This window comes from Carassius carassius, chromosome 5 (assembly GCF_963082965.1).
Source record: "Carassius carassius chromosome 5, fCarCar2.1, whole genome shotgun sequence".
Taxonomy (NCBI): Eukaryota; Metazoa; Chordata; class Actinopteri; order Cypriniformes; family Cyprinidae; genus Carassius; species Carassius carassius.
The window spans coordinates 31254868-31271544 of NC_081759.1; the positions used below are offsets into that span (position 1 = coordinate 31254868).

Below are 16677 nucleotides of genomic sequence, written 5' to 3' on the forward strand. Positions count from 1 at the left end.
TAAATTGTAATAAATTTAATTTACAAAATGAAACTATTGTAATTATACATATGCATGTATTTGCTCCATATTTGTTATTTGCCATTCACCTCAAAAAAATTGAGGTTTGAATATGACACTTCACAAGAGTTGAAGTCTATTAAATATTATAAAATAGAAATAAAACATCATATTTGTACAGTGGTATTAAAACATATTTATACTATATACAGTAAATCTGTTTTTATGAATACAACAAAAGGGCCTAAATATTGAATTATTAGTGTGTGTGCACGCTATATTATGGTGTGGATTATACTATTGTATGTTTTTCTTCAAATAACTGCTTTACATTCATTATTTTTCCATTGTGTCACTACAGCATACTTGATAAAACAGCAATGATAAACCTGTTTCTAAGCTTTATACATTTAGTTGAATCCTGGGCTAAAACATTTCCACAGAAAATCTGGTACAGTAGATAGGAAAGTGAGAAAACATTTTTGAATGTGCTCTTGAGCTAACGTCAGTGTCTATGTGTGTATATATCATTTGGCAGATTGAAGAACTCTGCTTGTGATGACAGGCCCTGTCTGCTGTCTCTTTGACTGCAGCTGCAGCGCTGTATCCACATGAAGTTGCGGGTAAAGTCGTCTCGTTCTGGCTCAGGACAATGAAAGTATAGAGGGACTGTACGTGTCACAGAGGGAACACAGAAGCGACCGTCTGAGCAGGATCCACATGAACGAGGCCGGTAGCGGCGAGCAGTGAAGCATCCTGCAAATACGATCTGCACAGGTTTCGGTGATCGTGTGGTTCTCTGACACTTCTTTCCTTTCTAAGTGAATGAGAAAGAGAGAGAGAAATCTACTTCAATACAGAACAAAAGCAGTTGATCAAACATTAAAATGAAAATATCAAAATTATTAATATTTTTTAAATTATAAAAATCTAAGCAGATATTTGTTTTGATCATTTTATATTGTTTAAAAATTATACTCTTTAAATTTTATATTTATATTCTTTATGGTATTCACAGATAAAGTTTCGATTTTACACGTATATACATTTACAAGTTTACAAAGACAAATATTACATCTGTGTTATTTTATTGTATTTGTGTTATAGTATTTATTAATAATTTGAATTAATTTTACAGTTTTAATTTTATTTTAGTTTTAATATTTAATATTTAATATTAAGTTTTAATAAATGGGTTACAATAAGTTTTAGTCATTTTAGTTCATATTTAATTCAGTTTTTCATCTAATATAATGTATATTTTTTCTGCTTTATTTAGCTAAAATACATTTTAATAGTTTTACTTATAGTAATAAATGAAATTTATATATATTGTAATTTTATATTGTTTAAATATTATATTTAAATATGATATTTTATGATGCTTAAATATTATAGCCTATTACAAAGCTGAAAATACTTAGAAAATTACCACTACTAAATATATTTTTTTATTATTTTATAATGTTAAATAAATAAAAAAATCTTATATATATATATATATATATGTGTGTCTGCAGACAAAACTTACCTTCAGTGATGGTGCAGGGTTGACACCACATTCTCGTATCTGACAGAGCCTAGTTTCGCTGACGAGCCGACACTCAGGATTACTATTGGTTACACGGCTGGACACGCCCATTCCACAGGTGGCTGAGCACGGGGACCAATCAGTGACTTGCAGTAAGCAGGTGGTTGGAAGGATGGGGTGGGACTTAGAGGATGAAATCCACTCTTAAGAAAAAAAGAATATGATGAATACCTTGTAATTCCTAAACTATGATGAACATAGCAAATCCATATATATTCAGTGTTTATTTAACCATGATCAATTTTTTTCTGTGCGCAAAAGTTAGAAAACACTGCTGTAGATCATACTTTTTAATATCAATGTATTGTTTATGTCATTTGTTTTTCTTTATCAGTTTTTTTCTACACATTATATATTTTAATGCCATGTTATGCATCTACCTTGATAAGGGGCTGTTGCACTGCTGTCCCAAGAAGAAGATACAAGTAAGTCATTGCCTGTTAGGTCTGTGTGCTCTTGTGGATGTGCATCAGGCAACGGCTCCACTTCAGCAATGCGGTTGTCATCGTCGCACACCCACTCCTGGCAGCAGCTACCGGGCAGTTTGGTGAGGCGGCGGCAGGAACAGTGCCAGTCGGGTAGAGAGATGTGGTGTGGGCACAGTGGGACGCAGCCGACTACTCCATCAACACACGTGCACTGATGCTCACAAGTTGGCTGAAAGTCCTCGCTATGCTGATAGACCCGTCCATCCAGCTCACATGGGCGACCCTGAGCCTCAGCTGGACCGAATTAAAAGTAATATTGCTTGATTAGCATGAGTATAATACATTGATTAAGCAGGCTAAGTCCAGTAAATCACTTTAGACCTTTTTTAAATGTTTTTATCTAGTATTTATATATTTCAGTGAGCGAAAATTATTTTTAATAGTTTAGTTTTAACAGTGACAGCACTGTTTAATGTGGACCAAAAAACCAGTCATAAGGGTCAATTGTTTGAAATTAAGATCATCTGAATAAACAAGCTTTGCACTGATGTAGTTTGTTAGGATAGGACAGTATTTGGCTGAGATACAACTATTTGAAAATCTGGAATCTGAGGGTGCAAAAAATATCTAAATCTTTTTTTGTTGAGAAAAACACCTTTAAAGTTGTCCAAATGAAATTCTTAGCAATGCATGTTAGTTACTAATCAAACATGCAGTGTTGATGTGTAGGAAATGTACAAAATATCTTCATGGAACATGATCTTTACCTAACACATCCTAATGATTTATGAAAAAAAAAATCGATCATTTTGACCCATACATGTATTTTTGGCTTGAAATATACCCATGCTACTTATAACTGGTTTTGTGGTCCAGGGTCACAGTGTCTTTATTGCTCTTACCTCTACACAAGCCTCTGTTAGGGTCTCCAGCGGCCTTTAGGTGGCAGCGCAGTCCTTTGATGTGGTCGCAGGGCTCGGCAGGGCTGCAGTCTTGGTTAAACTGCCTGGCACAGACCCGACAGCACCCACATGAGTCCAGAACCGAACTGATACCAGGAGGACACGAGGGGGGCGAGGAAGGACAAGAGCATTTCACTGGACAGCCTCTCTGCGCCTGAGAAAGCACAGAAGGAAACGAGTAAGGACTGATGTTGAAATACACTAGCCTATCTGAGACATTTTTCTTTCTTCCATCCCATAAATCAAGAGATAATAAGTTGCTTTCACTTAAAAATGTAAAAAAAAAAAAAAAAAAAAGTTTAAAACGCCACAGTTTTGCAATAAAGCAGATGATTTATTGTAGTAACCTCCTTAACCTCCTTATAAAGTCATTATACAGTAAATTCATTCTGCCTCTATATTAGACCACATTCAAGAATAGTAATTGCTCTGTAAGCCAAAAACCTGACACAAATAAGGTGAAAAGTGGATTCAGTGCCCTATCACTCCCTGTACTAAAATGTTGCAATAGGTGCTAAAAATAAAGATTTTATCTGCAATCGAAAACTGACATCGTGATTAGAACATTTTTCTATGTGGAAAAAATACTCCCTTAAACACTATATGTTTATTAGGGTAATAAACAAACAGTGCTTAAGGAAGTGTGCAGTTATATTTTTTTCTTTGTTTAATCTACTCCTTTAACTTGCTCCTCAAAAGGTGTGCGTTTGTTTTACTACTTTATTATACCTGTGCGTATTATAACAGTATGACCTTATTTAAATTATTGATCAATAAAAGTCTCAGATCATCGTTTACAGAAGAGCAGTAAAACTATTTAATGTTCCCTAAATTGTTATGGTAGTTTGCTACATTTATTTTCAATTATATTAGAGTCTACCTGAATGTACATTCAAGTTCAAACCATCAAACGGAGCACAATCTCACCTCCACAGCGGCCCATGACAGCAGCACCAGTGTGATAAAATGTCCTTGCCTCAGTAGGCTCCTCAGATGGGACATAGTTTCATTCAAGATGTTTCAGTTGGTGCTCTGTTTGGATGAGTTACAAGTAGTCTTTAAGATGTTCAAAAAGTGTCTTCTGATTTAGTTGTCAGTTCAAAAAGAAATTGACTGGTTGGCAATCCACACTCGCCCCTTTCTCTTGAAGCCTGTTTGGGAATTGCTTAATGGATAAAACTGTAAAGCTCTGCTCACACTGGATTTCCTTAGAAACTGCCACTTTTATAGACAGCTGTGCACAACCCCCTCTGACATCACACACTCGCACACACACACACACACACACACACACACACACACACACACACACACACACACACACACACACACACACACACACACACACACACACAGATTTGACAGGTTACTTTAGACATAGAAAGAAAAAGGTAAAAGTTTATTTTCTTTTTTGCTTGTATCTTTTATTAAGAATTAATGGTAAGATCAAAATCTTTAGATACTTCTAATACTAGTAGTGCATTAACCTTCTCTAACTATCATATTATATAGACAGCAAATGAAAACTAGAGCTGGAGAAACTGCTAGAAATAATGAAAGGTGTTTGTATCTGATTTCACGAGCTAGTCTGGGTTGTTGTGAAATACAGGAAAGGTAGTCTAATCCATTTTGCTCAGAGTTAAGTCCAGTGACACACTGAGCAATCCCTCTCACCTCCCCTGCAGACAGCACAGACGGTTCATGAGACGGCACTCGCTCTCACCGCAGCAGTGGCGAGACATATCACACACATGGCACATAGCTGCCAGCCTGTTCAGTGGTGTATCCACTCACAAAATCTGAGTAAGAGCGAAGGAAAGAAAGAGAGGAAAATCATATGTATGAAAGAGTAGGTGGTGTGGAAATGTCACTCTGTGGAGCTTTTCATTTATTCCTGTGCCCAACGTGTCAGAAGAGCAGCTGGAATGACATTCCCCTGATGAAGCACTGATGTGACATCTACAGGGTCAGGGCTGAAGTCTGATGGAGATGCGTCAAAGCATATGCAGAAAATGGCTGTAATGACTGATAATAGAGTCATGCAGCAGGAATTTGAACAAGTTAAAGAGACACCAAACAAGTAAGGACACACACTGTAAGCATGTATTTGTGGCACCATGACACAAATGCTTGTAATTCATCTGCAGTTCATAATGAGACCATCAATGGTTAGAGAGCCGTTAAGGAAGTTAGTTATTTGTGTGTGGAAATTGAAATTTCTCTATAATAACAATAGTTCTGTGGTATTAGTGTGTGTGTATTAAAGTCCAGGTCACTGCTCTTCTCTTAAAGAGTTCATTCAAAAACAAAATCTTGGCATCATTTACACACCTTCATGATACACAAAAGAAGATATTCTCAAAACAGTTTTGTCCATACAATGAAAGTCAGTTGTGGGTCTCATTGGACACGAATGGTTTAAAATTCTTCAGAATATCTTCTGTGTTCAACAGAAGAAGAAAAAAAAGTCAGACAAGTTGGGAATAGCATGAGGATGAGTCAAAAAATGTTGCACTTTGATTTGTTTATTTAACTTTAATCTGTGCATAACATCACAAAAGTATCATTTTTCAGAACGTCATGAAAATTTCCACCACAGTGTCATCTTGTTTTGTGGTTAATCATTTTTCTCTGGGTCCAACGCAAGTCATAATAAAGCGCTGGTCACACTTTATTTTAAGGTTCTTGATGTTAACAAACCATTAACTACACATTTTGCCACAATACCCTATTAATTTGCTGCTTATAAATTAGTATGGTAGTTGTTATAAGTTTAGATATTAGGTAGGATTAGGGATGTAGAATATGGTCATGCACATTATGTGCTTTATAAGTACTAATAAACATCCAATATGTTAATATAGGCATGCAAAGCAACTAGTTAATAGTGAGACTTGGTCCCTATTAGAGTGTTTCCAAAGTGCTTTACCAAGAGAATAAATAATATTCACATTCTACGATAAAATTATCAACTTATAGAGAACAAATAATAGCAAATGCAATTTACTGTTTTTAAATTGTCAGTAAGTTACTTCAGACCAACAAATGAGACCACAATGACATGACAAAACAATTAGGAGCTAGAAATGTATTCATCAAATCTTGGGTGTCCAATATTACTCAATATCTTAGGTTACCTTAACTGACCCTTGTTCCTACATGTACTTCTAATTTTAAGTATGAGTTTGAGTTCTTGTCAGACAAAACAGTTGCCATCCTGAATGCTAAAAGAAGGAAAAATAAAGATAAAGACATATACATGTTGAATTCTGGAACATCTACAGTGCATTGCTATGAAAACAGTCAAGTGAGGGATCAGCAGCTTTGCATATTAGCAAGAGAAGCATGTCAAAACTGCACAGTGGGAAATCAGTGTGTGTATATATTCATCTGTCTGCCTGGGGAAAGAATAATAAAAGTTGCCTAAAAATAGAAGTAAAAAAGCAATAGAGATTGAACCAACTAATAAACTAATACCATGGCAACACTTAGACTTGCCGCACAGAGTCTGCAAAGCAATGGAAACTACATCTGCTGAAACTAAAACAATCTCAAAACAGTATGAATCAAAATCACTGAAAAAAATGTATCTAAAGACAAGCATTTATACTTGAGGAATACTGACCTAATTCCTTTTAATATGGAAAAAGAACTAAGATCTCAAGAAATGTCCAGGTCACATTTGACTCATAACCAGATGGAAACCATACTGTATTCATATTTTACATGAAGCAATCAATCAACAGATTACAACCTTAGATTGTTTTTGCATTGTGCCGTTGGCTGCAAATGGCATTTTATTAAATTGATTCTATTTTTTACTCAGTTCTCATTTTTCTAATGGATTTTTCATAAACATGACTGTAAAAATACATACATACATACATACATACATCTTCTTCCCACATCCCAAAGCTCATGACCATAGGTGAGAGTAGGAACGTAGATTGACCGGTAAATCGAGAGCTTCGCCTTGCGGCTCAGCTCTTTCTTCACCACGACAGACCGGTACATCGACCGCATTACTGCAGAAGCTGCACCGATCCGTCTGTCAATCTCCCGTTCCATCCTTCCCTCACTCGTGAACAAGACCCCAAGATACTTAAACTCCTCCACTTGAGGCAGGAACTCTCCACCAACCTGAAGAGGGCAAGCCACCCGACTGTAAAAATACTGTAAATAATTGTTTTGCCATTTTTATTAATTTAACTCAATTCATAAACAAAGACACATCAAATGTTACCATAATATATAAATACAATAAAATGTATATGTTAATCAATAATTAAGAGAATTTGGAAGGGGGTAAATGAGTTAAACTGTTCTATTTACAACACAAACTATCAAAGTGTTCTAATAATAGACTTTTACTTTTAAATATAAAATGTGACCTTGAGACCCTTTCGTGAGATTGTTGTTGAACATCCTGATGCTTAGATCAAATATGAAACTTCCACTCAGAATATGACTAAGAGTTGCAGCTGGTAAGTGTGTGAGAGGGAAACTGCTGGGAACCGATTTTTACCCCTGGAGCTGTTTAGCTTTCTGTTTAATGCAACAACATCTTTAAATGTTCCTGGAAATAATCCCCTAAACACACCAGCGATGGAAAAAATTAAGCCACATGTGCCAATATTAACTCCCCAAATATGTATCTTTCTCCTCTATACATCCGTTTTTCAACACAAACTCACCTTGTATCAACAACACCTCTTTTATGATATTGTTCAGAGGGCAGCTGAAATATGCCACTTTCAGGCCAACATAATCAAACAGACAGTTCTCCCGTTGATGAGTCAAAAAAAACTGAAAGGGTTCAAAATGCTGGCATGAAATACCAGGCATGGTGTGAAACACTTCTAGCAGATACCAAGGATACTTTAGGGTTTGCAGGATTTGACGATTCGCTTAAGAATGCTCAATGCTCGTAAATCACACAGGGGTTGGGGAGGGACCTTAGAGAGTTGGATATGCAGTTGAGTATTTTGCAAAGGTTACAGTAGCTATGTTAGGTCTAGAAAGAATAGACTCATCAGGAAGTCAAACAACCCTTTGTGTTTACGTACGTGTATGTGTTTGTGTGTGCACACAGATTAGACTTTTAGTTATTGAAATATGTTCTCAGGGCATTCTTGTCTGGATATTTAGAGAATCCTTCAGTTTCCAGAGAGTGAAGTTCAGCTTATCAAGTGAATGTGCATACATGAGATTGAATGTGTATATGAGGGAACCAGCTTGTGATGGATAGAGAATTTCAGGTTCCATCGGACCCTACACTGCTGGTCTGTATTCAGTGCTGGGTGCTCTCTGACAGGCTCATGCATCATCACAGAGTCGCCTCTATTTGTTTGCTTCTGATGAACCCTGTGCCCAATGTGTACAGAGCATCTCAACTTTTTCCACTGCCAGTGCTGTGCAAAAAGACATTCCTCAAATGACGTCTGTTCAGAATGCTTCATTTCATTTCAAAACTGCCACACTGATCGGAATCATTTTTGAGCCAAGGTACACTTCAGGAGTCAAGCTGCTTTGACTAGTCTAAAGAAGTTGGATTTTGTCAACTGTTAATTTTCTCAAAATATTACAGTAGAATATATATATATATATATATATATATATATATATATATATATATATATATATATATATATATATATATATAAATACAGAAGATATAGATTGTTACTACAATTGGTAACTTTCAAAGTCACATACTGTCTAGTCATTTGGTTTCAAACTTACATCACAAACATAAAAAAGAGGTTTTTGTAATAGTATGAATATGAGATGCATGACATTCATATTGCATTTGTGCAATGTTGTAACTGTCACAGTTGTGTCACTTCAACTGCCATTCACAGCTCTTCACCTAGTAGTGTCCATTGAATTCTCCAGAATCTTGGTGGAAGTAGTAGGACAGGTTCTTTTTTTGCCTGCTATTTTCAGACATTCTACTCTTCCAGCGTATTGTATTTCCATATTATAGTATGGAAGTAGGCATATTCAAATGCAGCATGTGACAAAAATGGCACCAGCTGCATTTGTATGAAATGTGAGAAAGTGAGTCTGAGGTGTGATATGAGAGACATGAAAGTAGTACTGCATGGTGGGGTATGATGGTGCTTTCAAGGAGTTGGAAATTTTCATACACATGTATGACCAAGCAAAGTCGAATGGGAATTTGAATTTTAGATACAAGTTGCTGAGCTGTGCCGTTGGAAGGGGTGTCAATTTGAAACATTACAGAAACACTGATCTATAGAAAATATAACATACGTGTATCAAAATTTCTAACAGTAAACGGTAAAAATCGCAATATCAAGCTGGAGAACAAGCTATTTTGTACAGCTAAAAGTGAATGACACCAGAAGCCAGACACATTAAATATAAAAAATAAGATGAATGGAGTGATAAGTGAGCAGAAACCACATCTCTAGTAATGGTAAAGAGTTAATCACTTTCAAGGTCTTCTTTAACAAAAACATTTAGATTTTAATTTTGTTTGTTGTTGTTAATGTTTGGATTTATTGTTCACAATATAATTGTTTTGCCTTATACTTAAGTAAGAAAAAATGTTGGAAGCAGTTAATGCAACATTTGTGGTAAAGGTGATTTTAATGTCATAAATGTGTGTGTGTGTGTGTGTGTGTGTGTGTGTGTGTGTGTGTGTGTGTGTGTGTGTGTGTGTGTTGTGTGAATTTACAATAACACTAGGCTAAGATATATGAAGTCTGTACAAATGTTGCCTGGGAAAAAAAATCTACTGTAAAGTATATTTTTATCTGAACCTTCACTCCCCACTTTTTTTTTTTTTGCAGACCATGTCAAAGTTTGCAGACAGAGACAGAACACTTCACCTTTCTAAGCATAACTTATTGGCGTTGCGTGCACCTCTTCCTTCAGATCTTTAGCTTTCTTTTGCTTTGGAATGCCAGTCACAACTCCTTACCTATGGTCTGTGTATAGTAAGTGTCCATTGGGTATGAACATCAGAATCTTGTTTGTTGAAAGATATTTCCTCCATATTCATAAGCGCATAATGTGAATCAGCTGTCTTCGCTGGCTTGAGTAGGAGTTTTCTGTCCCTTACATTGCAGCATGTGCCCCCTTAACCTCATAAATGGGCCAGAAGTTCAAACAGGTGAAGGTGGTGTTCTCCACAGGTGTGTTTCAATGAGGTTCATTCAGACATTCGCTTCTCATCACTCACGTGAGCCTGTTATTTATTCAGTTTGAGTTCCTTCACTCTTACAAAATGGAGGTGTTGACAGCCGTAAGGAAAGCATGAACCACCCTCCTCCACTCCTCCACTGCCCAAACCTTCTTCAAAATTACTGTCCTCTGTGAAAGACAAGATCATTCAGGTGTGCAGCAGATATGAGGTGTAATAGAGGCATGGGTGAAGATTAGGATTAGAGCCAAGGCTGAGGTAACTGTTGATGGCAAATGTTTTGGTTCTGAACTTGGAAGCTAAAATATGTTATGACCGGGAGAAATTCAGACTGCATAAGTTTTATCTTGCAAAAACCTGGGTCAATCAATGTAATAAAAAAAAAAATGTAATCAGTCCTTCATAGAACACTCGGTAATTTTTTGTTAATGTTGTGCCGGCCACTATGGTAATCATTTTGGATTGACACATGCAGAGAAGATAGATTTAGTTATGCTGATCATATACTTTGATTTTAGCAGTCCCCTATAAGTCTTTTTATTTTTCATTTTAATAGGCCATGGTAAGTGCTGTTCATTTCTAACTTGTCTACAGACTGCTTCCAGAAAGCAGTTGTCTCTTTTATGCTATTTCCAGTTTGTATAAAAGTATACAAAAGGTCAAATTAGATTCACAAAAAGACTGTTTTCACTTATGAAAATGCTTTTTCCCACATGGAAACAGTGACTCAGGATGCATAAAAGAAAGCAGATTTTCGTAATATAAAGAAAACACAAATGATATGTTTATGATCTTTTAAAAAGGCTCCATGGATCGAGTTGTCATGTATTTTGATTGATTGCAGACTCAATGAAAGCAATTGTGGTGATCAAGTTGAATGTTTTATGCAGTGTTCTTTGTCAACTAAAGAACTGAAAAAATAAAATGGAAACCGCTGCAAGAGAAAAAAAGTACAAGCAAGTGTGTGAAGTATCTTAGTTATGTAATGCAATACAAATATTTAATACAAATTATTTTTTCATTCTGTATTAGAGGTAAAAAGATTCATGATCTATGAGACGTTTGAATGCATTATTATGATTTTACCCTGTAAAGATGCAAAGTAAAGATGAAAGTAAAATGTTCAGTGTTGAAAACGTATAATCTTCAGCCAATTTATAAAACATAAGACCACTGCAATCTCTTTACTTAGATAATTATTGTAAATCTAAGATGTATTCCAATGCAAATTTCCATCAACATAAGTCTTTGGGTGACCTCTTGAGAGGGAGGCCTGTCTGTCTTAAAGCAGAAGCAGACAAATGTCCAGACAATGACGGCAGTATTTATGTATTCTTTTGGTTGTGCCCTTTCCTGAGAACATCTATTGTAGAGGGCTGGTCGTTGGACTTGTTTCCTGTTTCTGTTAAGACTTTCTTGGTTGAACCTTAAAGGAAATGAATGAGACTGGGGAACTCTGACTTCCTATCCTTCCTTAGGAACTGTGGCCTGTGGAAGCACGTGACTACGAGTAATAGACATAATAAGTGATGGCCTTTATTGTGGAAGGTGAAAATTCTTACAAATATTGGTTTTAACATTGATTGAACAGTGACAAACACATTATCTGAACTCATGGAAATGCACTTTTTTCAGAAAATGTTTGAGGAGTTTGGTACTTGAATGGCAAATAAATATTATTTATTTTTTAGTTCAGCTCAACTAAAAAATTTTGAAATTTCCATTTAATTAACACTAGAGTTTTGCTGTCTGAAATCCTGACCAAAAATCTGACAAAGCCTACACATTTCCCTATTTTTGCCACTTGTATTAGTCATCTGAATTTGTGGAACAATGGATTTTATTGTGGAATCCAGATACTAAACTGGATTTAATTTAGTATTTAATTTCAGGAAACTCCTAAAGACTCTTAAATGAAGTCATGATCAACTGGTTAAAAGCAACGGCAACAATTACACATCACCCTTTATAAAAACAATGATTTAGTCTCTGTTCCATTTAACTTTACCTCACTACAAAAAAAAATAATAATAATAAATAAATAAAAACACTCTACATTTAAGTTACTGCTGAATGGTTGAAAAACATATTTTACTTTTGAATTCTTCTTTGAGTCCCATGTAGCATTATGCTGCTGTCTTAATAAAATATTGATAATAATAAATGCTCTAGACATAAAAATAACTAGAAAAAATTAAACTGCATCTCTGCATCAATATCTGAAGTTTGAGTAAAAGTTATAAATATAACAGAAATAATATGGAAATCTAAATAGTTTACATTCCACATGATACAGTTCAGTTCATTAGAATGCATTTTTAAAAAGTGACTGCTTTAATTATTGGGTTTAATCAAAGTTATAGACAACCAGCATTTTCCCGCTGAATTTCATGGGAATCCTACAGTGAAGGCTTATAAGCAGAAAAATAAAGTCATTTTACTAATTAATTAACAATTATTTCTACAATAGAGATGGTCTTAATTATACAACAGAGAAGTATTATCGGTATTATTAGTGACACCTGGTGTTAACATTGTTAAATGTGATGTCCTTCCTTAGATTGAATTAGATCCCTGTTAATAAATCTGGTTTATCCTAATTAGGCTAATGCAAACTCCAAACCTACTCTTAGTTCACAAGCTAATGTAAACTGCAGCCATACTAAGTTACATTCAGATCTAAAGATGTAATTTAAAACGTGAGCATTTGAATGACATCATTTGCCAGAGGGTGAAGAAAAAGAATGAAACATTACCAGTCTCTATAAAAAGACAACATGGTGTTAAATGTTAATTGGTTTATGAGCTAATATGTAAAGCTAACCTCAACACATTTGATGAGCATCAAAGAAAGCGGGGGGGCGGGGTGGGGGGGGAATCATGGAAAGTCTTTACAATTTACCACAATTGAGGTTGACACAATTGTATGGCAATCATTCAAGTAAAAAAAGCCACACCCACCAGCAGTTCACTTTTATGAGTCTGTTCATTATGGAAAAATCTACATGCAAAACTTTATATATCCTTAACTACCATTTCAGGGTGACCACACATGGAGACCAGAATGCTTTATAATCATTAATTATTTATTAATCTAATTAATAATAAATTAATTAATCAATTTTATTTCATAAAGCCTCACCATGTAGCCAAACAGTTTTCCACTTTTAAGAAAATAAATATATAGATCAGATACATACTTTAGGTAAATTCGGAAAATGTGATGCAATGGAAAAAACGTTTGAGATATATATATATATATATATATATATATATATATATATATATATATATATATATATATATATATTTCTTCATCGTTTGCTTCAGCAGCAAAGCAGTGTGCCACGTTTCACATTCATTCTCACGCAAGCAATAGCCTCTCAAATATTTGAAACATATGCTATAATTGGTGATCTGAGAAGATTAACAAACGCACTTGCAAGACCATGAAATTACTACAATATACATTCCGTGTAAATTGAGCAGTTGAACTGTATTGCTACGTGACCACTGCTTCAGAAAGTCCCGCTAATAGGAAAATAAACACATTATTCAATGTGGACTTGTTTTAAGATGAAATGAGCAAGAGGGAGAATTGTAAAGAAAAACAAAACGTTCAGTTTGTACAGAGATCCATTCTGACATTCTGAGTTTACTTCACACGATCTGAGATGCAGATAAATAGAATTGCCATCTGAATGTTGCGAAGTGGCCCAAAAACAACAGCCCATAAGCCAACTGAAATCAACCACTGAAACCGCAAACTTGATATATGATATAGATGTTTGGGATCCTCGGGAATTTGCTATGATTTTTGGAAGATTAATGTTCAATATATTACTAAGATAAAAGGCTAAACCGTATTGAATTTTTTTCCCAAAACGTACGTTTGCTAAATAAGGACTGACAGGACTACAACTGCTAGCAGGATGTGAACCGTCGTAGTGATTTACTGGTAACGTTAGCGCCTTAAAAAACAAACCCCAAAACAAAGCGACCTTAAAATTCACATTTGAGGTATTCCGTGTAATATATACTATAGATAAAACGTAAAAGTGTCACTTATGCAACCACGCACACAGTGTATCTTCCATGTTTAAGACTGAGCCGTTCATTGGTTGGCGGGGCAGCAGTGTGAGAGGTGAAAGGTTAACGCATGGGTTTGGATGATCGAGCGGGCTGCAGAGCAGTGAAGCACACTTGCTTTTGTACATATTCGCTTGTTTTGTAGGGAACTGATTTGCGGATATTTCATCTAACGCATATTTAAGGTAACGAAATTCGTTATTTAACGCACTTCAATCGTTTTAGATTGTAATTGGTGTCAGTTCACCCTCAGATAAGTTAACGTTAGACGGCTAAGCTAACACAAAGTTTTCGCGGTTGTTCAGTTTGACGTCTGATCACGCATCTTAAACCGCACAAATCGGTTAATATAAACCAAAATACATTACATTGTCGTGTTGCATCTCTTTTAAGTGTGTATTCAGTGTAATGGCCGAGAGACCAGAGGACCTCAATCTTCCCAATGCTGTCATCACGCGGATTATAAAGGAGGCAGTAAGTGTCATCACACAGCTAACGTTAGTTATTATATAGCACGCGTTTAATAGCTGAAAAGCAGCTTTAGAGAAAACCATAGAAATGAAAGTGCTAAGTAAATTGTCTCTTTCAGTCACTGCAGGCAGTTTTATTGTTTATTAGTATACAGTCAACTTGTTTTCATTTTCGTGTTTAGTTGCCAGATGGCGTTAACGTCTCCAAGGAGGCTAGACGAGCGATATCTCAAGCAGCCAGTGTTTTCGTTCTCTATGCAACATCTTGGTAAGTCAGACGTTTAGTCTCGTTATGATAAGCTGTACTCTGGCAACCTACCCAAATATATCCTCCATTGTTTTGTTGAAACCAGTGCAAACAATTTTGCTATGAAAGCAAAAAGGAAGACACTCAACGCTGGAGATGTGATGTCAGCTATGGAGGAGATGGAGTTTGAGCGTTTCTTGCAACCCTTGCGGGAAGCACTTGAAGGTAAATGCTATATGAAACCGAAGAGTTCAGGTCCAGAGAGGTATGAATTATCTAAAGCATCTGACATATGTGTATAACTGGTTTATGTGTTGTTCTTTCAGCTTACAAAAAAGGTCAGAAAGGCAAGAAGGAGGCATCTGAGCAAAAACGTAAGGACAAGGAGAAGAAGAGCAGCACAGATGAGAACGACAAGAGTAGAGATGAAGAGGAAGACGAGCACATGGATGATGAGCAGGAGGGAGAGAATGAAGGAGAGGAAGAAGATGTGGAGAACTGAGAGCAAGCAGGATTTTTGTATTTGTTCAGTCCGTCCTGGTTTTCGTTAACCATGGCAAATAAAAGTTTCCACGTTAATGGTGGGACAAGGACAAGCCTATGGTACTGGAATACAAGTGTTTCACTTTATGAAATTGAGCAACTGTACAAAAACGATTGTGGCAACTTTCCTGCGGGGTGCTCCTTTGAATACAGTGAGGTATAGTTAAAGAGAAACTGCACATTGTCTCCTCATTCACTTTAATAATTTGTACGTAACGCAGTAGTACCCACACAGTTAAGCAAATAAATTTAGTGTCTGGAGTCAAGAAATGGAAAAACATGTCATGTGTGTTAATGATTTATGAGGAATGAGATGTAAGCGGCTAGAAGTACTTAAACATTTTGTTTCTGCTGTTGTGAAACGTTCTATGCCATTCCCATTTTAAAAGTCAGGCTTTTGTTCTAGGGCAACACATACCCAAGCTTACATTCTTTTGTACTGAGTCTTTTTATAACTTGGGAATTTGAGTACATGTTAGCTTTTTTATTTTCCCTCAAATAAAGAGTTGTCATTTTAAAATGTTCTCTTTTTGGTCTAAGTTTATCTGCTTAATGTAATATTGTACCTCTAAATACATGTATTCCACTCATAGCAAATTAAGTACTTTTTGACTTAAAGGTCCCCGATATACAGGTGCTGGTAATATAATTAGAATATCATCAAAAAGTTGATTTATTTCACTCATTCTATTCAAAAACTGAAACTTGTATATTCATTCATTCATTACACACAGACTAATATATTTCAAATGTTTGATTTGACCACTTTTGAATAACCCTGCTGTAGGCTATACAATCATGGGGAAGACTTGACAGTTGTTCAAAAGACAACCATTGACACCTTGCACAAAGAGGGCAAGACACGAAAGGGAGAGGCACACAATCCAGGTTGCTTGAGGTCCAGTGTAAAGTTTCCAGTCAGTGATGGCTTGCGTTGCCATGTCATCTGCTGGTGTTGGCCCACTGTGTTTTTTGAGGCCCAAGGTCAACGCAGCCATATACCAGTACGTTTTAGAGCACTTGATGTTTCCTGCTGCTGACCAACTTTATGGAGATGCAGATTTCATTTTCCAACAGGACTTGGCACCTGCACACAGTGCCAAAGCTTTCAGTACCTGGTTTAAGGACCATGGTATCCCTGTTCTTAATTGGTCAGCAAACTCACCTGACCTTAAC

The 16677-nt window shown here is 35.9% G+C and overlaps 2 protein-coding genes across 2 annotated transcripts; one reads left to right on the forward strand and one right to left on the reverse strand.

The window, feature by feature from the left end:
* ccn1l1 (cellular communication network factor 1, like 1) lies at positions 1-4165 on the reverse strand. The gene is made up of 5 exons (XM_059549196.1): positions 3909-4165; positions 2922-3135; positions 1972-2313; positions 1532-1734; positions 1-817 (listed from the first exon to the last, which is right to left on the reverse strand). Exons 1-5 carry the CDS (start codon positions 3981-3983, stop codon positions 506-508), a joined length of 1146 nt encoding a protein of 381 aa, XP_059405179.1. The 5' UTR covers positions 3984-4165; the 3' UTR covers positions 1-505.
* Positions 4166-14266: 10101 nt separating this feature from the next.
* pole3 (polymerase (DNA directed), epsilon 3 (p17 subunit)) lies at positions 14267-16021 on the forward strand. The gene is made up of 5 exons (XM_059549197.1): positions 14267-14426; positions 14635-14715; positions 14894-14979; positions 15065-15183; positions 15285-16021. The coding sequence occupies exons 2-5, from the start codon at positions 14650-14652 to the stop codon at positions 15458-15460; spliced, it is 447 nt and encodes a 148-aa protein (XP_059405180.1). The 5' UTR covers positions 14267-14426; positions 14635-14649; the 3' UTR covers positions 15461-16021.
* Positions 16022-16677: the final 656 nt, after the last annotated feature.

Bases quoted from the DNA above. Each gene is read 5' to 3' on its own strand.
- pole3 (XM_059549197.1), top strand. From the start codon at position 14,650: ATGGCCGAGAGACCAGAGGACCTCAATCTTCCCAATGCTGTCATCACG. The intron at 14,716-14,893 runs GTAAGTGTCATC...TTTCGTGTTTAG, and splicing joins CGCGGATTATAAAGGAGGCA to TTGCCAGATGGCGTTAACGT. The intron at 15,184-15,284 runs GTAAATGCTATA...TTGTTCTTTCAG, and splicing joins CTTGCGGGAAGCACTTGAAG to CTTACAAAAAAGGTCAGAAA.
- ccn1l1 (XM_059549196.1), bottom strand. From the start codon at position 3,983: ATGTCCCATCTGAGGAGCCTACTGAGGCAAGGACATTTTATCACACTG. The intron at 1,735-1,971 runs GTAGATGCATAA...TTTTTTCTTAAG, and splicing joins TGCAACAGCCCCTTATCAAG to AGTGGATTTCATCCTCTAAG. The intron at 818-1,531 runs GTAAGTTTTGTC...TCATTCACTTAG, and splicing joins ACCCTGCACCATCACTGAAG to AAAGGAAAGAAGTGTCAGAG.